This window comes from Mycotypha africana (assembly GCF_025528875.1).
Source record: "Mycotypha africana strain NRRL 2978 chromosome Unknown BDF20scaffold_9, whole genome shotgun sequence".
Classification (NCBI taxonomy): domain Eukaryota; kingdom Fungi; phylum Mucoromycota; class Mucoromycetes; order Mucorales; family Mycotyphaceae; genus Mycotypha; species Mycotypha africana.
In genome coordinates, this window is record NW_026515733.1 from 549,860 (window position 1) to 574,190 (window position 24,331).

General features: G+C 37.6%; 8 protein-coding genes across 8 annotated transcripts; 5 read left to right on the forward strand and 3 right to left on the reverse strand.

The window, feature by feature from the left end:
• Window positions 1-2,425: 2,425 nt before the first annotated feature.
• Window positions 2,426-3,964, forward strand: BDF20DRAFT_837947 (major facilitator superfamily domain-containing protein; the record flags this gene model as incomplete). The annotated part of the gene is made up of 2 exons (XM_053079103.1): window positions 2,426-2,618; window positions 2,703-3,964. The coding sequence occupies 2 exons, from the start codon at window positions 2,426-2,428 to the stop codon at window positions 3,962-3,964; spliced, it is 1,455 nt and encodes a 484-aa protein (XP_052933415.1).
• Window positions 3,965-5,333: 1,369 nt separating this feature from the next.
• BDF20DRAFT_825313 (tryptophan synthase beta subunit-like PLP-dependent enzyme) lies at window positions 5,334-6,581 on the reverse strand (the record flags this gene model as incomplete). Its single annotated transcript, XM_053077968.1, has 1 exon — window positions 5,334-6,581. The coding sequence occupies one exon, from the start codon at window positions 6,579-6,581 to the stop codon at window positions 5,334-5,336; it is 1,248 nt and encodes a 415-aa protein (XP_052933416.1).
• A 111-nt stretch (window positions 6,582-6,692) lies between these two features.
• Window positions 6,693-9,767, forward strand: BDF20DRAFT_691212 (armadillo-type protein). The gene is made up of 8 exons (XM_053076044.1): window positions 6,693-7,232; window positions 7,383-7,568; window positions 7,659-7,691; window positions 7,766-7,867; window positions 7,953-8,302; window positions 8,370-8,474; window positions 8,547-8,957; window positions 9,030-9,767. Exons 1-8 carry the CDS (start codon window positions 7,113-7,115, stop codon window positions 9,481-9,483), a joined length of 1,761 nt encoding a protein of 586 aa, XP_052933417.1. The 5' UTR covers window positions 6,693-7,112; the 3' UTR covers window positions 9,484-9,767.
• Window positions 9,717-11,793, reverse strand: BDF20DRAFT_691505 (uncharacterized protein). The gene is made up of 6 exons (XM_053076045.1): window positions 11,570-11,793; window positions 11,244-11,499; window positions 11,083-11,179; window positions 10,905-11,012; window positions 10,049-10,834; window positions 9,717-9,947 (listed from the first exon to the last, which is right to left on the reverse strand). Exons 2-5 carry the CDS (start codon window positions 11,330-11,332, stop codon window positions 10,052-10,054), a joined length of 1,077 nt encoding a protein of 358 aa, XP_052933418.1. The 5' UTR covers window positions 11,333-11,499; window positions 11,570-11,793; the 3' UTR covers window positions 9,717-9,947; window positions 10,049-10,051.
• BDF20DRAFT_907327 (P-loop containing nucleoside triphosphate hydrolase protein) lies at window positions 11,550-12,567 on the forward strand (the record flags this gene model as incomplete). Its single annotated transcript, XM_053083369.1, has 6 exons — window positions 11,550-11,676; window positions 11,758-11,819; window positions 11,922-11,994; window positions 12,069-12,187; window positions 12,253-12,381; window positions 12,460-12,567. The coding sequence occupies 6 exons, from the start codon at window positions 11,550-11,552 to the stop codon at window positions 12,565-12,567; spliced, it is 618 nt and encodes a 205-aa protein (XP_052933419.1).
• Window positions 12,568-14,143: 1,576 nt separating this feature from the next.
• Window positions 14,144-16,385, forward strand: BDF20DRAFT_691650 (Gti1/Pac2 family-domain-containing protein). Its single transcript, XM_053076046.1, has 5 exons — window positions 14,144-14,447; window positions 14,520-15,215; window positions 15,337-15,598; window positions 15,683-16,110; window positions 16,185-16,385. Exons 1-5 carry the CDS (start codon window positions 14,273-14,275, stop codon window positions 16,205-16,207), a joined length of 1,584 nt encoding a protein of 527 aa, XP_052933420.1. The 5' UTR covers window positions 14,144-14,272; the 3' UTR covers window positions 16,208-16,385.
• Window positions 16,386-16,563: 178 nt separating this feature from the next.
• Window positions 16,564-18,756, reverse strand: BDF20DRAFT_837953 (alpha-galactosidase; the record flags this gene model as incomplete). The annotated part of the gene is made up of 1 exon (XM_053079104.1): window positions 16,564-18,756. One exon carries the CDS (start codon window positions 18,754-18,756, stop codon window positions 16,564-16,566), a length of 2,193 nt encoding a protein of 730 aa, XP_052933421.1.
• A 2,304-nt stretch (window positions 18,757-21,060) lies between these two features.
• On the forward strand, window positions 21,061-23,872 carry BDF20DRAFT_915436 (rab-GTPase-TBC domain-containing protein; the record flags this gene model as incomplete). The annotated part of the gene is made up of 6 exons (XM_053084316.1): window positions 21,061-21,091; window positions 21,159-21,274; window positions 21,349-21,405; window positions 21,474-22,765; window positions 22,834-22,891; window positions 22,952-23,872. 6 exons carry the CDS (start codon window positions 21,061-21,063, stop codon window positions 23,870-23,872), a joined length of 2,475 nt encoding a protein of 824 aa, XP_052933422.1.
• Window positions 23,873-24,331: the final 459 nt, after the last annotated feature.

A 24,331-nucleotide genomic window follows, 5' to 3' on the forward strand; every position in this document is an offset into this window, starting at 1 on the left:
CGGATAGTAATTAATGACCATTATCTAACCATGTTATCCACTTTGTGTGTTTTGCTGATGCTGTTTTTTTAAAATTGTACACTATTTTATCTCAACGTCAGCGAATGACAATTTTTGAACCTTAAAATTGTCAGATTCTATATATTTGAAATGTCCAACTGTGGTTTTTAAGGGACATTAGATAACGATAATATAGGAAATAGATACCAAGAAATATATTACTTGTCATTAACCTTAGCAATTAGGTATAAATGCATTCGTATGTAAAGTCTCCAATTAGATTGATGTTTAGAATAATATTCTAGGTTTAAGTAATGCAGTATTCAATTACAGCCTTGGTATGAGAAGCTTGTAAGCGGGCACAGTGGGCACTTGGAGGTGATATATTTCTGTCAAGGTAGTTTTTTGCACAGTTATCGTGTTGAGTAAACTCTCAATAGAGTCGCTAGATGGGAAACGTTGAGTGCCAATAAAAGGAAACTTTATAATTACTTACAAAATCTTATATCCTACTGAAACATTTGTGATGCTCATTTCATTCTGTTTATTGCCTCTACAGAGGTATGCGTGATCAGAATCGAACTACTTTGGCAATCAATACCAATTCCTCCCTATTGCAAAATTCATTAAAGTTAACGGTTTGTTACGCGATAGTTTGTTTAAGATCTCAATGCCTACAGCTTATATTTTGATACGATTAATCTCTCGCGCTTTTTGTTCGGAAGATTAAAATAGAGTTATCAACTACGCATTTGGTGAGCGGCAAAGAAATTCTTAGATTGTTAGCCTGAGTGCTTCTATGCTTAGTTGATCTCCTGCTATGCTTCTTTAAAGCTTTACCCACGAAATATCATTTTACACGGAATGCTACGAAGAGCTGTGGTAAAAATGCTGGGTACTATCTGAATGTTGGAAAACGGTACAATTCTCCAAAGACATAGTATGAGACAAGCTAATAAGCACTAGCAATAGGTGACAGCATTGCAGATCAATGTCAAAGTAGACGTGATGTTTTTGTAAATTTGCGCTGTTATAATTGCCCGAAAATGACCACTTGCATCCTTGACTTTTGTCGCTGCGTTCGATCCTTATAACGCGACAATGGGCTAGTACGTCTTCTGAACAACATTGCTCGGAACTATATAGGCTGTTAGGATGTTTTACTGGCTCGGTAAGTATTGGACATCCCATTCACAGTAATGTAACCCGCTCCTGTTGGTATTCCATGATTATCAACAATGCTAAAAGGAAAAGAAAACCAGAGGTTTATTCAAAGAAAGCTATAAGTATACAATTACTAATCTGGGAAAAGTGGGTCTTAATTAAAAGGGCAGGAAAAGTATTATACAAATTATGACATTGCGTATCATTTTGTACTGCTCAAATTTTTGCTGTTTGTCAGTTAGCATAAAGCTTTATCCTTACATCGACCATCCGTATTGCTTTCGACTCTAAAGAACGCACTGACTAAGGATGCAGACTCGATAAAGTTTCGTGCCACGTAGATGATTTTACCTTTACCGTTTCCGTGGAATGCAGGCTATTGACATGAATTTGTTATGGGGAAGGAGGAAAATAACCTTTCCGCCTTTTTCCTTATTGTGGGCTAAACTTTTTAGAGCATTCCACATGGATAGTCTCATATGTAAGCTAAAAATTTATTGTTGACTGCTGTAATTTGCGGGGTAGGACTGTTTCACTTTTCCAGCCTTTTCCCTCTCCTCTCAATAGTGCCACAGACAACAACCCTCTTCTATTCTAGCATGAGTTGTTGTATGGAAGCAGTACAAATGGTTAGAATGATTGCGACAAGAGACACAACCTAGTCCCCGTGTCTAAGCATGCCCTATCCCGAATTTGATAGGTCATCTTCTCATAAGGCCATTGATCGTAATATACAAAAACGTTGAGCAAAATTGCAATACAAATGCGTGCAAAAATTCTAGATAGACTAAAGCTCTATTTAAGTAGTTTGAATAGTCCGCAAAGTCATGCTTGCATCGCAATTGGAAAACAGAAAGACTAGAGACATCAATGACTGCTCCTTACGTTATGTCGAATTCATTTTAAGGTTTCTATAAGCTTCAATAATCGGATGTTCTTTGGAAAGAGTCCCTTTTGGCCCTATATGATCATATTTGGATCTTGGAAGCTTAATAAGCTGCTGAAACCTTGTCCTTTGTAAAACTCCGGAACGACATACACAATCGGGTCCAATATGCTAAACAAATTAGTGTGAAGCATGTTTTTTTTCGGGGTGGGGAGGGGAGGATCTGTTACTAGACCTTCTTCATCGGTACTCGAACTGCAGAGAACAGAGAAACGGCCTTTTTTCCTCCTGTTTGGTATAAAAGGGGCCTGTCTGACACTCTTCCTTTTCTGTAGTTTATAGTTTGATCGGCTTTGAATTGCATTATTCCTACTAATGTCTACACCGAATAGTGAATCAATTCATTCCAGCTCCAAAAGCAGCGACGAAAATACAGCCATGCCCAATAGCAGGTCTATTGTAGTCGACCCCATAGTAGAAAAAAGACTACTTCGAAAACTAGATTTCCGTCTTATTACATTCGCGTTCTTTTCTTATTTTACTAGCAACCTTGTCCGTAACAACATGCGTACGTGTCTATCAAACAGCTCGGTTTTTGTTTGTAACATGTAGATCACTTATACCATCTTCCATGTTCTTTTTGCATAATTAGAACAAGCCTATACCAATGGTATGGACAAGGACGTTCATATCAACTCAGAAGCTTACAACTGGTGTGTAACTTTCTTCTTTATCGGCTATGTGGTTCCCCAGATCCCTACAAATATGGTTGTTGCGCGACTTTTACCAAGGTACTTTTTACCAACTGCTGAAGTTGTTTGGGGTGTAGTTACTTGTTGTATTGCTGTGGCCAAGTCAGCTAATGCTGTTTGGGGCCTTCGTTTCATTCAAGGTTTAGCTCAGGCGACCTTTGTCCCTTCTATGGTTTTCATCATTGGTACGTGGTACACAAGCTCTGAACTTGCCACTCGAACCGCGTTTTTCATGGCTGGTAATCAGATGTCTGGTGCCATTGGTGGTATTCTTGCGGCCGGTATCAACGACCACTTGAAGGGTGCTTTAGGAAGAGCGAGTTGGCAATGGCTCTTCATCATTGAAGGACTCATGTCTATCTTTGTTGGTGTTATCGGCTATTGGCTTTTGCCCAATTATCCTCATAACACTGGCTGGATCAAGGGCGAAGAGAGAGAATGTGCTTTTGCTCGTCTTGAGGCTCAAGGAAAACAGATCAAATCGGAGAAATACACCCTCGACACCTTCAGAAATGTATTAGCGACACCTTATGCCTATATTCTGACGATTGATTTTATTTGCATCAACATTGGCAATCAGTTCATCCTTAACTTTTCCATTATTATTAGAGACCTTGGCTGGAGCGCCGATATGTCCAACTATCTGCTAGCTCCCATCTATGGTTTTGCTGCTTTCACCGTCATTCTCATTGGGCATCTCTCCGATAAATACAAAGAACGTGCATGGATCATTATTATTGTGCAAATATGGGTTTCTGTCTGGTATCTAATCTTATTTGCTGTCAGAGGCGGTGACACTCCTTTTTGGCTCGTCATGTTGGCAGCTTTTGCTATTGTTAATAATATTTCTATGTTCCCAATCCTTTTCTCTTTTATGAACGAGATTTTTGCTTTGGACACCAACACGCGTGCTCTTGCTATTGGCTGTATCAACTGTATCGGCAACTTGATTCCCAACTTTATCAGTGTTGGTATATGGAAAGTAAGCGATTCACCGAAATTCTTCATAGGAAAAGTTGGTACTTTCGCTCTGTCTGTCGCCTCCATTATCATTACTTTTGCTTGCTGGTGGTGCCTCAAGCATGAAATCAACCTTCCTCGCGTCCGTACACCCCCGGAACCCGACTTTATGGAAGAAGGATTTCCTGAAGAGAAGAAATAAACAGCAGCCTTATCATTATTTTTCCCAACGTGTACTATATATTCTATTTTTATTTTACATCATTAACTTTTGCATTTCTATCATCTTACTTTTTTTTTCTTGTTTTCCAGCCTTGATCGTTATGTAATCAACTGTTATTTGACTAAAATTTGCTAATGAAGCATTACGATAATCTTTATAATAAAAATTCACTACATCAATTCAAAAAGGTTTTAGATCACTTGTACTATGCGGCAGATGAAATTTCTCGAGTTTGAATTTACTCTCGATTAGATAAGCAATTTCTGCCCCTGTTTTGGGAGTTCATGGTTTAGAGGAAAAAAAGGTTTCTTCGGGACCCAGTTTTCGGAATCGGGATACACAAATTTTACCGCGGGAACGGTAGAAAAAGTAAAGTTCTACTTCATACGTCCATCAATCATTTGTGACCTGCTAATGTTCGTTAGTGGCAGCAACTAAAATGCACAAGTAGGCTTTTCCCGTGTCAAATCAGTAATTATTTTCGGTTAAAAGAATAAGTCATACGGTTAATTAATCAAATAGTAGCAGCTCAGTACCTCTTTCAAATCAGCATCCTCATTTTTTCTGCTGCACTGGTGAGGCTTATGCTGTCAGAAGACAGTATGCAAATTAATGAACAGGGGATTTTCGCATAACACAGGCATCGCTATTATCAGTTATAAAAGAATTGATTTTATTGTAAACTTAATGACTTGGTACATCTCAAGGGATATCATACAAATGTTCTTTCGTGAAGTTCACTAATCATGTCCAATATAAGTCACCAGCTTAAAGGTAGGACACAATTACCCTGTAATGCTACAGCTGACATAATCCCTTATACGTAGCACAGAATGGAAAAACGTTGCAGATCATCGTTGAGCGCATGAACCGTGTAGAGTTGCACACAAATGCAGGCCTTGCTGTGCTACATATGCGATAATTGGGATCGAAAGTAATTTTCGGCAGAACCATTTGAATAAAGCAACAGAAATATATCGCGTTAAGCAATATTTTACTTTAGAGAGCTAGAGCTGCAAACGCTTTTAGCATCTGTATGAAAGTACAGAATTTCTTTTCCTCTATTTATAAATAAGCCTATATGATCCTTTCTAATGTTTATAAGGTGTATGATTTTGAAGCGCATAGCTCACTTGCGTCAACAGTAATCTGTAAGAGAATATGGAGTTACTTGGCTGAACCGGTAAGAAAAGAAACGCACAGGCAGACTTAGAAAGCTAACCGTATAAAATAACTCAGGCAGTGATGAACATTTCATTTATGATACAATATACAAAATTTTTCGAAGGATATCTAACGAGAACAAAAAGGTCTAACAATATATATGGTGATTCTAGATACATATATATTATTTTACAAAATCTAAAACAGTCTCTTCAGGTTGAAGTTCAGAATAAATATTTTCAGCTCTAAGGTAGTCATCGCTCCAAAATTTTGTAAGATGGCGTTGGCCAGAATCATTTAGCAATGTAACAATAACATGACCAGGTCCTAACTTTTTAGCTGCTCTAACCGCTGCCACACAGTTAACAGCTGAACTACTACCAATGAATAGACCGTCTTCTCGCACAAGATATCGTGACATTTTAATCGCTTCTTCATCCGTTACGCGGAAAGCATCATCCACTAAATGCCTGCCTTTGTCAAAGTTCTTCGTTAAACGATTGATACCAATGCCCTCCACCACTGTATCTACTTGATGTCTCTTTCTACTGCCTTCTTTTTCAGTTGGCGCATACATGACGTTATACTTCACTTTGTTGTATAATCCAGAACCTTGGGGATCCGCCAAAAACACTTTCAAATTGCTTAAACGTTCCTTCAAGTAGCAAGTAATACCTGAAAGTGTACCGCCCGTACCTGCACCTAGGACCAGAGCATCCACTTTGCCTGCTGTTTGTCGATAGATTTCAGGCCCTGTATTGTTGTAATGGGCTTGAAAGTTGGCTTCATTTTCAAATTGATCAGCAAAATACCCCACAGCATCCCCATCGTGAAACGTAGCAGCTCTTTCTCTAGCCCAATTGACAAATTGCTTTTTATCGATAATACTGACGGGTCTAACTTTTTCAACCGTTGCACCTAGTTTGTCTAATAACTGGTATTTTTCTTTGGCTTGATCATCTGGCATAACAATCCATGCTTTGTATCCTTTGGCGCGAGCTACCATCGCAATAGAAATACCAGTAGAGCCTACTGTGCCTTCAAAAATAGTACTACCCTTGTGAGGCTCCAGTATACCATTCTCCTCAGCTGTTTTGATCATATTTAGTGCGACTCTGTCTTTAGAGCTGCCTCCAGGATTTAAGAATTCAGCTTTTCCGAGGATAAGACAGCCTGTAGCCTCGGAAAGGCTTCTAATCTTCATGAGTGGAGTATTACCAATTAATCCATCGACACCTTCAACGTATTGAGGGTACAATTGTTGTTGTTGATCTTGCTCATTCTGCTTCTCTGTGTCAGTAATGTCACCATCGCTGTTCCTTTCGCCTTGCCTCAAATATCGAAATATACCAGAGGCTAACACCGTCAATACAGACCCCGTAAGTATACCAATAAACACAGCTTTATTTGTTGATGTTGTTGAGACGGACATCATTTGTCTGATTGACTTTTATCGTTGAGAACACCTAAATGATAAATCGAATTTCTTAAGCGTAAGAAAAACTTGGTTTCGATCAAACGGAGTCAAAAAATTATCTCCCCTTCCTTTCTGCATCAAGCAGATCGATTGGTTTTCATGCAAGACTTTACAAGTGTTTCAATCAATGTAACCGATCATAAAGTAAACGCAACTTGCTCTTGATGGCGGTAAAATATTCTATGTATAAGCTGTATTTGATGGTGACTATAGTTTGTGCGCTTATCATTCATCTTCATAAAACCATGAACATGAATAAATCTGAGCTTTTTGTTTGAATTCCTTTTAATATTTGGCTAAAATTCCGCCTATTTACATTCACAAACTACTAGAAAAAAGATGATGAAAGGGCACCAAATTAAAATGAAATAAAAGACCAGCATCAATAGATTTTTGGGTCGTTTCTCTTTCTTTTTTTTTCTTTTCTCTCTCTCATTGCAATTCATCTATTTTTTATCTTTCTCTCTCTTCTTAATTATAGTCATTATGGTCGTTAGTGAATTTGAGCCCGATGATGTTTTAAATGACCTTAATCGCAAATTTGCCAGTGTCAGTTTGGAACAGTCGAAAGCTGAAAGCGTATATAAAGAAGTTTTATTTGAAGAAGTAATAGAAAAAACGAAAAAAAAAGATATTCCAAAAGCCCATGAAAGGCTATTTCAATTATTTGCCTTTGCAAAACGATCAACGATCAAGTTTGACCATCCTTTTGTTTTTTTTTTTATTTTTCAATTGCCTTTCTTCTTCTTGCAATAGCTATTTGAACATAAGCAAAATCTGTCCACTTCAAATAACTATTTAACATGTTATCATGCCATTAAGAATATCAGACGATATTTAACTCAGAGTATCTCACTCGAGCGGATTCAACACGTTTTTGATCTTGAATTGGAAGATCAGTTTATTAAAATTCTCGAATCGACAGGTTACGACGATGTCAAAGTAAGAGACTGAGCAACAGATCATACACGATCGGTCAATAGTAAAGTTTCCTTTAGAAACATTTAATAATGTATTACCATCCCAAAATAGTACGAGACGGCGTGGACAATTACAAACTTGGCTGTAAGACAATATAGCGACCTTCTAATAACTGATTGGCCCCGATTATTCTTATACTGGTTATCTTTTCAATCTAGTATGGGACTCGTCGGCATACAGCAAGAATAGTAGAGAGCGGTGTAATTGATGCGTTGGTGCATTGCTTTCGAAATACTGAAAATTATCGCGTTAAATCTCAGGTTTGTGATAGAGATAGTGAAAAAGTTACAGGGACTACGGCATGTACTTGAAGTGATTTACAAATCGAATTTTACAATTAAAAAGTGCGCATGGGCTTTTGCGAATGTATCTATAGAATCACCTACCTATAGAGAGTTGATGGCACAAGAAGGCCTCATCGGAGATATAGCAGCCGCTTTGAACTTCAAATGCGATACCATTTATGCAAACTTAAATGGAACCTTGAATCTGCAGGATGTGAAACACACTGCTGGAGATGTAATTTTGGATGATAAAGCAGATCTGGACGATGTAAGGGATTTAACATGGTCTTTGGCCAATGTCTGCAGAGGAGGCTTCAAAACAGTGGAACATTGGCAACAATATCGGACGGCATTTGATGCACTTTCGCAGTGCATCAACTTCCATCACGATGATATATGGACAGAGGCTTGGTATGTCAAATACTCACACAAATGCTACAGGTAGCACGCACTGTTATTAACATCCAATGCTTTCCAGCTGGGGCTTATCTCGAGTCTTAAGTAACATGTACAATTACGAGCCTTTTTTCTGTACGGTAAATCTAAATCCTAAGTTATGCCCAAGATTGATTGAATTATTACGGTAAGACACGCTTGTCGAACAGAGCACAGAAACAAAGTGAGTAGGGTCTCATGGGCATTTATCATTCTTTAGGACGGATTCACTCGAGCTGATTCTTCCAGTATTGCAAACGATTAGCAATTTTTCATCTGGTCCGAACGACTATATCGAAATATTGCTCAATGCCGACTTACTCAACTATATTTGGTGGTATATGTCGCCAGACATTCCAGCTCCTTTACGAAGAAATGCTCTCTTGACCATATCAAATTTAGCAGCTGGAAACGAGTTGACCGTGAGACGAGTTGTATATAATGAATCCATTATGGAAAGCGTCATCTCTCATATTAAGATACCCGGCCATGAATATATCACAGAAGAAAATAAATGGATATCCTCAGCAGCTGCCCTTATACCAGAAACCCGGGAGGAATGGACGATATTGAAAGAAAGTCTATGGGTGCTTTCTAATATTACTACTCTAGGAAACAACGATTGTATTTGGTAAATTTTCTTATCTGCAGCAATGAACGGACGATTCTAACGGTATTAATCATTGTAACATCTTGAGAATAGCGCTTTATTACGGAATTACAATACTTTGATCCAATCTTTGACTTCTTTGCTTCATTTCTCTCGGTTATCATCGTCCGTCTGCTTGAAAGTAGTAGATTGTTTATTGAAAATCACGGACCGTACAAACCAAATTGCAGAGTTAACACCGCCTGTATCACCCCATCCCCGAAACCCCTATGCCGAAGAAATGCTTAGGTCAGGTGTTGTTGAATGTCTGTCTTATCTGAACGGTGAAATTAACTCTGCTGAGTTAGCAATGCAATCAGAAATGCTGATCGTGACCTTGAAAAACAGTTCTCCACAGTCTTCTTTGATGGACGCAGGCTTGGTAAGTGCTTTTGGCTTAAGCAATACGGGTCATCTATCTACACCGCATGTTAGACGTATTGTACGGGGATATGAAGATGGAGACGTCCGATTCATTGAGCAAGCCATTCACAGCATGGAGTTATAAAGGTTATACAGAAGCAATATGATTATATTTTAGCCGTTTTTATAATAAAATAGCTTGGATGCATAGCGGGTTGTAGTAATTTTCATTCTCTCAGACGAATAGATCTTGCACCTCATTTACTATAGTTTCAGGAACATGATCCTAATACAAATTACCTGAAGTAACCCTACTCATACTATAGAAATGCTGATGCATCACATCGATAAAAAGTTCGTCACCCCCAAAAATTGAACATGACATATCTCACATTAAACACATATTATCGCAAATTATTGCTATCAAAATGGCCATGAAAGAATTGCAGTGTATTCTATCTCGATAAAAACCATGAGAGCTGCAGAAAACAAAAGCATCCCAATGAATTGGATTAAGTGTACGAGAAACTGACTAAGATTCGATTGTCACTGCATGACAATATTGAGTCATGTTTGGATTATGTCGGAAAGCAATGGAGCTAGTTCTCGCTAACAGTAAACCGACAATCAGTAAACTCTGCCGACAGGATTTACTTTTAGCAAGCTCGCCAAATCGTTAATTGTAACCCAAAGATATAAGGATAGCATACAGTTTACTTTTTTCTGTTGCGTCTAGTCTTTTTATTAGTCGTCGCTAATGTAGCGTCTCTAATCTCTTGGCTAGGAACGTCTTCTAACAATTGATGAACAACCTGAGGCGCCCAATGTGATTTACTGATAGTGTAGGTTTTAGTGTTTTCCCATAGTTCCGTCGCTTTAAATGTGTCAATAAGTGGAATTTTTGCTAACAGACGTTGATATAATCTTCTTTTTCGTCTTGGTGTGTATTCAAACGCAATAGCTTTCTGCTCTCGTCCATTGCCTTTCTTTTCTTCCAAAAACTCTACCAGTGTAGGCGTTCGTACTTTTGAATAAGGAGAATCAAATAATGTTTCTTTTCTGAGTAGGTTCGATCGCGCTGGTAACTTGATATTTGGTTGCAAATGCAACATCATTATCACAGCATTCTCTATTGATGAATAAAAGTCGTCCCACTTGGGGCCACCTTTACCTAATGAACTGCAGGATAGTGGGTGATCTTTGGGCGCACCTGCTTTTGATTCTAATTCACATATAATTTCGAAAGGTAGAGGTACAGAAACTCTATTTAACAGCATGGACCGATAACGCCATAATAAATTTGCTCTCCGTCCTGGATGCAATGGTTTATAAGCCGGCACTGGCAAAATAGGTTCGATTTTTTTCTGAAGATGCTTTTGAATCAGGACTTGTAATGGTTTACAGAGCTTAGGTGGTGGTGCAGTCCGAGGAACGTGAGGAACAAACGGATCAAATTCGATTTTGAAGTTGGCAGGACGATGTGCTTTCAGATAAGGCTGTATAGAATGACAAGTGTTGATAAGAACAAGAATGAAAGGAATTATTCGTTCGTGTAACAAATCTTACATAAAGTAGGCCATGTCTGACTTTGCCTTTCAAACCGTAGACTTCTTCCAGAACCTTGATAGCACTTTTCTGGCAACCCTTGTTTGCTTTTTCCAGCCTATGTAATTGCTATAAAGAAAACAAATTGCAAAGATAAGCAACTCTTGCTGTAGAATAGTTTAAAGTGAATCAGATTTACCTTTCTAGCTTCTTTTATTTTTGATTTAACTCGTTCGAGATCTGTACACGATTTATAGTTGCCAAAACTTGATCTAACTCGATTTCGAACATAAAGTCTTGTTGCTTGCGTTGATAAATAGAACTTCAGTCCTCTTTTACTTACATATGACAGAACGTTACCTTGCCCTTTCATCAAAGAATAATGATCCCTCCGTTAATAAGCGTTTATACAGAGATTTTATATACAGAGAATGTAATTTATGAAACATCAGCTACCCCAAATTTTTTGGAGTGCGAGAGCGTCTTATCAAGTCGGTATAGTTTATGGTTTGCATAAGACCCGTCACGTGCGGATTTTGTATATTGTTGTTCTTGTTGAGTCAATGATCTGGTGCATTTTCTTTCTTTACTTTTGTGAATCCTTTTATAACAATTACTGGTTACTCTCCATATAACAGCTCAAAGAACAAAGAACAAAATTACATAATGTCTCTGCAGATACCTACTTTAAAGTTATTACTGATTGGCAATTCCAATGTCGGAAAAAGCTCTCTACTTTTACGATTCACAGATGACACTTTTCTACCTCAGGAAGAAGTTTCGGCAACTATAGGTACGACTTATTTGTTTGCACAGCCTTGAATATACAGAAATTTCAGAGTAAGCTTCGACAACTAAATCATTTAACGCACAGGTGTGGACTTCAAAGTTAGTATGATGGAAGTGAACGGCAAAATGTATAAGTTAACTATTTGGGTAAAGCCAATGATATAATTCTGACAGAGTTCCAAAAATTAAAAAAGTTGCATTAAATCTTTTTTTTTTTTTCTTCTATTGAAATTGAAAATATCTCAAAAGGACACAGCTGGTCAAGAAAGGTTCAGAACTTTAACCTCTTCATATTATCGAGGAGCACAAGGTGTTATTTTAGGTAGGCTACAAAATAATGAAACAGAAAGCCCCATCTTCACTGATTATTCATCGATTACTCTACAAAATTTACAGTGTATGATGTCAGTAACCGTGAAACATTTAATGCTTTGAATACTTGGTGGAACGAAGTTAATACATACTGTTCAAGCCCTGATGTTGTAAAAATGATTGTCGGTAACAAAGTCGATAAGGTAAAACCGAGAAATATTTTCACGGAGCAAAGGCGTTTTAGAATAATTTTAACAAATGTCCGTAGGAATCATCAAGAATGGTTACTTATGAGGAAGGTGCAAATTTTGCCAGGAAGTTGTCTACACTTTTCATAGAATGCAGTGCCAAAACCAAAGTGGGAGTAAAGGAGGCATTCCAAGAATTAGTTGAAAAGGTTTGCTTCAAGTATTTTCATGGATCAATTTTGGCGCATAACGCTTACTGAACTATCAAAAAACAATGCTTATTCTAGATCATTGAAACACCAAGCTTATGGCAGAAAAACACTGCACCTAACTCAACAGTCAAGATGACAGGAGACAATAAAGATGATGCTAACAGCAGTGCGTGCGCTTGTTGAATTGATGACAGAAGGAATAATACCGATATAAATGACATTTCGTAAACATTATTGTACTTTGTATATACATCCTCTAATTCATGACTTAATACTAGCTCAACTTTGATTTGAAAATGTTCAAACGCTGGTATACATGCTCAGCGCTGAATCTAAGAACTTTCTGTTTAAACTTTACTACTACCATAATAACCGTTGAGCAATGAATAGAAGAGCCATTTAACTCAATTTTTTATACTGTATTACCCACATAGCTTATGTTCGAATATACTGATGATCAATCATCTTTCAACCGATTAAGTCAAGGAAAGGCCTGAGGATGAATATACAATGGATATTTGAGCAACACATGCCCATAATGAATGGCTTAAAATAATACTATTTTTCTGGCTGATTAAAACTTCTAACGAATGACTTCAAACCTGATACAATATCACTGTTCTTGCTTTTGGGGCACCAGTGGAATGATCATTAATTTTGCCTGGTACACTTCTGACTATTGCGTTTTTTAGAGTCATAATCAAGGAGAAATCATTAGAGATATAGGGGCCTAAACAACAGAGATTCTGATAAATACCTCAAAGGAGATAGCACTCTCTCATAGAGTTAACCAACCGAATTAAGTACATTTCATGCACTTCTTTGCAGTTTGAGGTGAGCAAAAATTCAATTTTCTTAGCTTGTAACTGCTAAAGGAGTCAGGTTGCCAAATTATCAATGATACGAGCCGCATTGGCAATAATTCTCAATAGACAGCTTCTTAAACAGATATCTAACAAATACTTGAATCGCCAAAGGGGCCATCGCCTTTTGATGTACATAATAAAGGAGGATTGTTAGGCATATCACTTTCACTATCATTGTACGAAAGTGATTGAAGTAAAAGGAACTAGGATTCATACGCAACCCCCCTCTCTAACGGATCCTTTTTGGTTTTTTTTCCTATTATAGTGAAGGTTTGGTAATGTATAACAAAATTCAAGGAGCCTTTGGCATGCTCGCGAGAAGAAAGAAGAAAAAAAGTCATCTTTGCCTCACGGAATTTGCTTTTCCTGATGGCGCACAGATGGCTCTTACTTAATTAATCGATGAATGTCTATTTAAAGTAAATTCTATGCTTAAAATTAAGCTGAAAAGCTTAGTAATAGGAAATTGATTTCAGTAATTTGGTAATGCTTGACTATGAAAAGCTAAGCTTTCTAGAACCATAGTCCAATTCTAGTTTAGTCAACACTTTAATCACGGTAATCGAACAAATTGACAATAACATAACTATAATATAGTTGCAGCCTTAATGCTAGGGTTAAGGTCAAGGAATGATCAAGAAATAGAATATTTTTATGGGCATTTGTTTGATCTGGACAAATGTTTTTGGCACATATTTCAACTACAATAGGCTTACATTCTTTTTCTATTATTCACCCTTGTTTTTTCTCTGCTGTTAACGAGTTTCAAGCCCCTGCATATTTGAGCTATAACCATAATGAAGTTAGAGTAGAATTTACCAGAGCTCCGTTACTGTCGAGGACAATAATCTATACCAAATCATTTGATGAATGACAGTGTAGCTTACTTTTTTTTTTTTTTTCCTTTTTTTCTTCATATTTACTTATTTACTTCGTTCTTTTTCGACGCGTTCAGAAATTTCTATCTCTCTTCTAAACTCCTCTAGAATAACTAACTTCCTGTGAGATCTTTTGAAAATTATATGATGCCTATAGACCAGACATTTGATGGCTTTATTGAAACCACTACGGATGCACTATTGATTTTCGAAGCATGTCGTAGAGGTATCCTACCCAAGATAAGCCGTCGTTTACAAGATAAAGAAAGGAGCATTATTCGCTCTGGAGCAGTCTTCGTGTTTGACGAAAAAGAATCAGGTATATCATAATTATTGATGCGCATTAGATAGCATCCATGTTAACATTATATTTACCTACGCACTCAAAAAGGTATCAAGCGATGGACAGATGGTCTTGTATGGAGCCCATCACGTATCCTCGGAAATTTTCTAATTTATAGAGAGTTAGATGGACGAGAAACAGCACAACAGAAAAGCAATCAGTTAAATACTATGGCCGATTCAAAACAAATACCCACTGGTTCAGCAGTCTTTTCTGAACCACAACAACTTTGCCGGAGCTTGACAGATACTTACTATACTGGTAGTAACATACATCAAGTGAATGCAGTAACCAAAATAACCGAAAACCGAAGCAGAGAACGTAATCTAGTAGGATCTCTTACTGACAGTTACAAGTTTCGGAGAGGGGGTCTTATCAAAAAAACAATAAGTGTACACCTAAACGGTTCTACCCAACATCTTGTTAGCTATTACAATAAGACAGATGTAGTTGAATGTCAGTTAGCAACGCCGTCAGTAGTACATGAACTTTCAGCTCTTCAAATTTCTCCAGATCTATTACTCAAGCAAAGTTTCAGGGTGCCGCCTTCAGTAGAATTTGCTGAACTTATAATCAAACGACCGAGCTTGTCACCTTCTTCAACGAATTCTACAATAACTTGCTGTTCTACGACACCCGTTTCTTCAAGAAGGGTTTCTAATACTAACGATAATCTTTCTTCACTGCCATATCTACCTGAAACTTACGATTTTCACCATCATCCTGCCAATAGATATCCATTGTGTAAGTCTTGTCATATTTGCTTGTAATGGACATGGAAGGAATGCATTTTAAGGTTACATGCATTTTCAAGGGGTTTATAATAGAACGTGCATTTATAGTCTTTCCTTTCTTTGATACTTAGCTATGAACTATTTCCAGACTACGTCCAGTACTGAAGAGTTAGGTCTGAATTATTTAGCAATGCACAATAAGGAGACCGATGGCAATGAGTGTATTCGAGGACGCACTTCGACTTCATTCGCTATACTTTCAAATAACAAATTTGAGAATAATGTTGTAGTGAACCCGCCACATTCACTTAGTGGCAACTGCATTTCCTTATCACATAATAATATGCAACAAAAAGCTTCAAACGGGGCCCCACAACCCTATAAGTCGCAAAAGTATGCTTGAAACATTGTATAACTTTCGTCATTGATTGTTTCAAAAACTTTAATACTTACCGATGCCAACTTTACTTTTCATAGACTAACCTTTTCAATGCCACCATCGTCAGTATACGAAGAAGATCCGGGTCATAGCAATACTAATGCACACAGTCCTTTGGCTTTCACATCTTACGCGATGTCAAGTTCTTCTTCAAATTACGAAATTAATAGGTTACATCAACAACAGCAACGAGAATCATCATATTTACATGCAGTTTCCTCAGCAAATGCTGATCAGCTGTTTGAAGCTAACGATGGAAATCTTCCAGAAAACACTTGCACTACTCCTGTTGCGCAGTATCGTGCTACTAAAGATGATCCCTCGTTTTCTCGTCGGAATCAGACATACGGAATGGAGTGTTCAGTTTCTGCTCAGCATTTGCCTTCTGTCAGTACGACTTCATCGGTACCAATAATTTCTTCAAATGTACCTTTATGGTATACGCCGCAACCATATCAAACTGAAAGTAAGTATGATCACAGAAAGAAACATGCACAATTGCAGATATTGCAATATATTGACATATGACCATAACAATAGCGACTACAGTGCCTTATGCCTGATCGTTGAATAAATAGCTTGCAACACGCAGTGAATAGTAAGTTCGTAAAACAGCAATCTAAACGCACCCAAGCAATTTTACGCGAATATTTATGAAGACGTCGAGGTTAAAACCGCTTGTAATATCCTTCCATATTTATAAATCTCTCTTTTATCATTTAATCGAAAAAGTCATAGTAATATTATTGCTACGCATTAATATCTTTTATTCACCCAATCAATCCAACAATTGTATATCTTTAATATATAACTGACATAACACAATATATCAGTAACTCTTGCTTGAACACTCCTATTGATATTTGCAATAAGAAGCTTCGTTTCAAGAGCTATACATCAACTATGCCTATGTTTGAAATTATAATTTCTGTTCAATGTGCACAACAACACTACTGTAAGAATTAAATGTTAGATAAGGCAGACTCAGCCCTTGCTTCATGAGTACTGCTCCAGATTTAACCCCATGAAATACAGGAGTTTCTGGGTTGTTACTCCATATTTTCACTTCGTATGTTGCAAAGTTTACTAAACGACGTAAGCGAATGGGACGCAAAGGGAGCCAAAAGGGGTTGTTTTGCCTGAAGGCCAGCACAACAGCCTCGTTTCCATTTGTAAGATTAGTTTGAGTAACAGCGGTATAAGACGATGGTTCAGAGGTAGGAACAACCAACCAGTCTAGGTCACCAAATTGTAGAATATGCTGTAGTGACTTATACAGCGATATCCATCCTTTATATTCTTCCTTTTCTGTTGGAGTCAGGCTATTCAGGTTAGATCCAATGCCTAGTGTGCCCATGAACGATACATGGAATCGGTATGAGATAGGAAACATTTTATACCCGTCACTATTTGGCATGTCTGTCACCCAGCAACTCATGGAATTTGGTGGAATAACAAAAGAAGCGCCATATTGTATTATTAAACGAGCGTCGGGCCGTGTGTTATCACTGGGCCAACATGTCTCGACTTTTCTAAGAATAGACATATCAGCTCTGCCACCTCCACTGCAGCATGTTTCAATCTGTACTAAGTTGCACGATAACTTGACCTTCATCACCATTAGGTGAAACGCGTTGACATGTTCAGTCCAAACGCTTTCGTTGAACGAGGATCCCGCTTCGGAGATAGGTCTGTTCATATCCCATTTGATATAATCAACACCTAGTGCATTTACCAGTGTGATAATCCGATCTAGAAGATACTTTCTAACTTCAGGCATACAAATATTCAAAACGAGCTGATTTCTTTCTTGATGACGTGGACGATCAGGATAATGATAAACCCAATCAGGATGCTCACGGTAGAGGTTGGAGTCAGGATTCACCATCTCAGGCTCGAACCATAAACCAAACTTCAAGCCTAACTTATGAACGTAATCAACCAAAGGCTTCAAACCATTTGGAAACTTTTGTGCATCAGCGAACCAGTCTCCTAAGCCTGCATGATCTGAACTTCTTCCACTGAACCATCCGTCGTCTAATACAAATAATTCTGCTCCAAGATCAGCTGCTTCTTTAGCAATTTTTTTTTGATTTTCCAGATTAATGTCAAATCCATATGCCTCCCAACCATTATAGAGTACGGGCATATTAGCTTTCGGGTTAGCAATGAGTTTTTCACTTTTATTATCTCTGATATGGTTTGTTAATGATCGTCGAGCTCCTGATAATCCTTCTGATGTATAACCTGCAACAAAAACGGGCAAATCAAATGTTACACCTTTTAAAGAACGACTGAAATCTCGATTGTGCATTCCTCCTGTTACTGTCACCTTTCCTTCTATATCCGTTTTTATTTCGATTTTCCAACTTCCACTCCAACCCAAGGTACCAAAATAAACTTCACAATCTGCATGCTCTCCATCTTTGTTTTGATCCTTGATAGCAAAATAAGGATAACATTGTGCTGATGGAATCCCGCGTGTAGATTCGAGTACATGCGTTGTTCCAGACTTCAAAGTGTGCTTTTGAACTTGTGTTTCTGCAGACCAGGCACCTGCTAATGTAATCAATTCACGGTTGCAGTTACTGGCTGGTGGAGGTATGTGCCATGCCCCCGTTAATGCCTTTGATATATAATATGATTCAGTAGAATCGGTGGTGACTATAGCTGAATGACGTATAATTAAATCGTTGTTGACATCCAGAGTGTAGTATAATTGAACCTCTAAATTTTGATGTTTTCTGTCCGTCATTATAAGGGTGAGCTTTTGCCGACCTTCTTGGCGGAAACCATAGTATCTGAGATCTACTTCACGTGTCCCATTTTCAAATTTAACACGCAAGGTGTCAAGCCCATAACGTAAACCTCCAAATACAGGGAACTCTTCTGCAGCAGATGTGATTGCTGGATCCTGAGAGCTTCTTTCATCAGCAACCGTGATGGGAAGGTCAATATCAGCAAAAGTCGCGAGTCTAGGACCCCAATACAGGTTTAATATAACTCCGGTTTTCTTATCAACGCCTATAATATAGGAGGTGTTTTGAGTCGTAATGCACCAAACATTATCTTCGTTAAGGTGTTTTTCAATTCCTGGTTTCAAAATCTGCATTCAAACAAAGTTAATGGTAAATCTTCCATTTTCGTTTATAAGTCATATTTAAAGCGGCATTAAAGCTTTATCGAATCATGCCGATGTGTGATACAAGCAGCTTTGGATTGGATAGCTAAAAGAAACTCTCTGAATTTTACTCTCAAATTAAGTATATATTTGGCAGTTAAGCTTATGATAAATGTTGATTGTTATTAGAAGACAATGGTATTTAGATTGGGCAGTTGGAAAACAGTTGCTTGATTTGCAAACGCGACATGTCCAACAGCGAATGAAAAAGATACATGCATGACAACGGTAATGAGCACTGCGCCAAATATAAGTCAAAACAGATTCGAGTAATGTAGTGAGCACAGCAGTAGATGCAGAATCCATACACCTTACCAAGAAGCACACTCTGCTCTAGAAGTTGCGGTTGAGTGCAGCATTTCGACGTCTATAGCTACAATACTAAATTAATGAATTTCTGTGGTAAATCTTTCTTCGGTTTTCGGTTCCAAAGTTGAGATCAGTGTTATCAATGAACAAAGGGCTCTTTTCCAAATATTTTATAGCGTTATTCAATAAAACCGCTGGAGAATAAAGGCATTGCGAGGCAGAAGCTTTGCGGTAAATTTAAAGGCTCAACTTTCTCTAATTCCAGGCCTCTCAGAGCACAGTACGAAAAAATGCTTCATATTATCAAGAAGAACATAATAAATATACTTATACATAGGTATACATGAGCTTTGTTTCGATTTGTCTAGTGTCGGTTCTTTTCTTGGATAACGCCAGTTGTAATAGTCAGTCGATGAGAAGCCTTAGTTGGAGAGTAAAGCATATCTCATTGTTAAAAACACGTTTCAAAAGGGCATAAATGCAGCCAGCGGTAGTTGGTTCAGGTGATATCCTCAATACAATTCCAACATAAACTTTGCTGCCATTGGTGCGATTGCTTGTAGTGCACCGTTTGAGTTTCTGCTTTGAATATTACAATTAACCGTAGTTATGACATAAGCGTTATTTTTCGTGGAAATCAGTTGGCTCAACAGAAGCTTTACGGTACTTCGCTAATACCATTTGATCTCTCAACAGCTGTCAGTCCTATAAGAGTGGAACCACTGCTGAGCCTTTTCAGAACATGTTGATGTGCGATAGAAAAAGTGTGTTTTTCTGCTTTACTATGCTTTTTTCTCAGTTGTGCAAAATTATATTCTATGTATACTATGCTATTCCGCTTTATCATATTTGTACAAAGTTCATTACTTAACAAAGCTGAAATGATAATGAGACATACAACTTTTTACGACATCAAAAACATATATTTATTAGAATTGTCATGGTAAAGCTGCCAATAGTTGAAAAATCTATTCTCTGCCTTATATAAACAATGTTCAGACCACTAAATCATAAACAGAGATGGATTATCTTAGCTCTGCATTAAACATCATTGATTACTGAAACATAGTGACTAATTAGCAGCATTTGTTATCAAATTAACTTTCAAAAATAATCCACTTTGAAAAGCGAACTTGCTTAATCTCCTTAGTAATCGAAGAGTAACATTTTGCATTATCCTGAGTCGACTATGCATTATAGGTTGCTGAAGATATGCTTAACTATGGTTGATATGCATACTTCTCGGTAATACAAGTCTTGAATTGCTGCCAGCGGAAACCATAATGGAAAAAAGGGTTTGCTAGTCAAACGGGCGTTTTGACCAAGATCATATTTCGCTACAAATATTATTAACCATATATTTTATGTATGTGATCTGAAAGGCCGTTGCTTGTAATCGGATTGTCTTTGTACAATAATCTTTTTTCCCCTCGTTGAAGTGATAAAATCCGTCGATTTGAAACATTCCTATGCAGATTTTTCTTCAAAAAAAAAGAGTGTCATGCTTGTTTTCTCGAACTGAATCTGAAAATTACAACTGTTGCTTTTGCTTTTAACAACAGTTTTTAACGATCAATAGTGTCTTCCACTCTTTAACATTCTCTAATTCAAATCGTATATTTCATTTGCATTACATTCTGGTTTATAAGAAAAAGCATTGGTATACTCGTTTTAAATACGCTAATTAAGCAGCTTTCAGCATATTCATATACGATCCGTGCATGGAAACCTCATATAAGGAAAGGTATACTCAAGCAAAACAACTATTCAAACAAACACCTATATCAATAGGATGAAAGAGCTCACGCAATTATTTTTGGGGGAAGATTAAAGTATTTTTGTCGAGTTCTGAGTGCCAAGAATGACAATAGTAGCAAAGACAAAATAGGGGCTTTTACCACTGACAGTTGGACTCCTGTCATTAATATGAAGGAATTTCGCAATACTTGTTTTCATGGTAAGAAAAAAGGGTTGACCTTAACCAGTCTATGGCTGTCAAATTTCAACGAGCAAATGGGTTATAGGTATTCCTGACGAGCCAGGCATTCGTGCAACAGCCTGGAAGGTGCTTCTTGGCTATTTGCCACCAGATAAAAGTTTGTGGGAATCAACTTTAAAGAGGCAAAGACTCAACTATTACGTAAGTACGTTAAAGCAGTTGAATCCTTGAGTTATCTTTAACTTCACTTACATGTTCTCTTTTCATGTTGGTAGAATTGGGTTAGAGATTTTTTAGAGGAGCCTGAGGAACAACCACCATCGACAGATCATGTAAGTTTACTACAGTTGTGTTACTACCGATTGACATAGGCAATAACCAAACAAGAACTGTGAAATAGCCTTTAAATGCAGTGCTTGAATCAAAATGGACGCTTTATTTTCAAGATAACTCAATTTTGGAACAAATAGATAAAGATGTTAGACGTACTCTACCGGATATCTCCTTTTTCCAAACTTATGTACCAGTGAATGCATTGAATCCTTTATCACCACCAGTCAATAGTTCATATCATCTCGACGAAGCCATAATTACCAGCAACTCGCATTATAATGCGGTCCAAAACGAGTTGACCGACCCACTATCGGGGCTCACACTGACAGAAGAACCAGTGAGCGAAAAGGAATCCTTGACAAGAAGGTTTTCATTTGGTTTGGTGGGACGGCCTCGATCTTCTTCCGCTGCGTCCAAAAAATCATTTAAAGCATTAAATAGTACAACAAGTATTAATAATTCCAATAATATTTTGAATGTTACTTCTGCTGCAACAAACAATAGAAGTACATCTACAGCAAGAGCCAGATCTAATTCCAAGAGTTCGGTACGCTCATTTTCATCAGGAATAATAGATAGTGGAACAGATATCATAACTTCACCAAAAAGTATTGTTAGAAAATTATCAACTGCATTTGGATCAAAAAGTAATACATCAAGATTTGCAATGAGCAATACAAAGAAACATCAGTACCCACAACAACTGGAACCTATTTGTCCGTATATACCAAACAGAAGGTCCTTATTTCGTCGTATTGCCCATTTGAATGAGGATGTAGGATCCCGTGAGCATCGAAATAATGGCGCCTCGCAGAATATGGGTAGAAAGGCCTTGGAAGCAGACACTTATATGATGGATTATCACTGGGAGGCGATTGAGCGTATCCTCTTTATTTATGCCAAGCTCAATCCAGGAGTAGGTTATGTGCAAGGCATGAATGAACTTTTAGCACCAATATATTACGTTTTCAATGCTAAACCCGCAGAGGACGATGTGGAATCACAAGCTTACGCGGAAGCCGATTCATTTTTTGTATTTACTGCTCTAATGTCAAATGTGAGGGACCATTTTGTACGCTCGTTAGATCAAGATGCAAGCACAGGAATTAACGCAACTATGTGGCGTATGAGTCAAAGGTTAGCTTGGTTTGATAGACCTCTTTTCCGAGATCTCGACAAAAAAGACATCAAAGAGCAGTATTATGCGTTTCGCTGGATTACAGTATTATGCACACAAGAGTGGGATTTGCCAGATGTCATTCGACTTTGGGATTCCATATTGTCAGATAGAGATACACAAGAAGGGGTTGATGAAACACAGTTTGAATTTTTATTAGACTTTGCAGTAGCAATGCTTATGTAAGTCGTGGTAATATCTCGAATACTGAAGGCAAGCAATGTTCTTTAAACTAAGAGACTGTTCATAGATGCATTCGTCAAGATTTGATACAGGGTGATTTCGCTGACAATATGCGTATCTTGCAGGTATGTAGCGCGTGTACTTAATACTTGCCAAAAGCCGGTAGCTAATGCTAGAATTTATAGAATTATCCTATAAATGATATACAAGTTGTGTTAAACACAGCTTATTCGATTCGAGAAGCTAGATTAGATGTCATTGCTTCCAGTATTATACCTGGCGTTAATGACAGAAGAACAAGTGGATTTTATCTGGAAAAAAGTGATACTTCCTCTATCTCTTCAGCAGGTTCTGGTAGCCGGCTGAAAAAATTGAAGGATACAACAGATATGGCAAGGGCAAGTTTGGATTCCTTACGTCGAGGGTCAAAGGGATCCCTAGATGACCTTTTCAAACGCGGTTTATCTATGACTCGAGGATCGTTAATAAATGAAGATATGGATAGAAAACGTGCATCAACGGGCGATATGGTGACAAGAAGCCTTTCACAAAGACTAAGTTTCGCCAATAATATTGCTGCAAAAGTTAGACGCGCTTCTTCTGTTCGATCTGTAAATAATGCCATTGTTTCTCAACAGCAGCAGCAACAGCAATCAAAAACGCCTATAACCGAAGAAGAACGACGACAACAGATTCACAGAGACTGGTTACTGGCTAATCAATCAAGTGCAGCAGAGTACGACAATATCAACAATAATTCTATCTATCCACAATATTCGACTCCGTCAACGCATGTTAGGCAAAACTCAATCACTTCAACTGCATCTTCCTTCTCCTCCTCCACTATACCTGCAAATATAACATCCCGTACAAGCTCATTGATGAGTCGATTCTCTCAATTTGTCTCGCCTAATAAGCCTGTTATAGTAGGGCCGTATGAACAAAACAATATTGGTCAACCTCAAAATGATAACGGCCATAACTCAGCTTTTTTATCCTCCTCAAGCACGCTTTCAGAATCTGGCGATAAGAAGCGTAGCTCTCTAAATCTGAATATCGACAACGCTCGAGAAGCTATTATGAGTTCCTATAGAGGGTTTGTATAATCAGCGAATGTTGTAACTAGTAATTCATAATACATTTATTACCTTTTATATATGCACTTTACCTTTATTCCTTTACTATCCTTTACCAACTGCTTTATATTTAACGTTATTACTATACTGTTCGCATGCACATATCATTATTTATGATTATTTATGTCCAGAAGGAAAATGTATTATAGTCCTTTATTACAAAGAGCTTTGATTCAATATACGTAGTGTACAAGAATTTATTTAATGAACAAAAAATTTTTTATCCACAACTGTATTTTGTGTAAAGGACGATGATGGCAGGTAATTACAATGGGCTGTCTTCTTTATTGTCTCCTCTTATACAGTATTTTAGGTTTCATAAGAGACGATTTCGAAAATTTTGTGGACGGAGTCGGTACCTTAATTGGGACGTTTCTTTTTTTTTAGTGGATTATAGATTTTTAATTTTAGACGAACTGGGCTTTTATG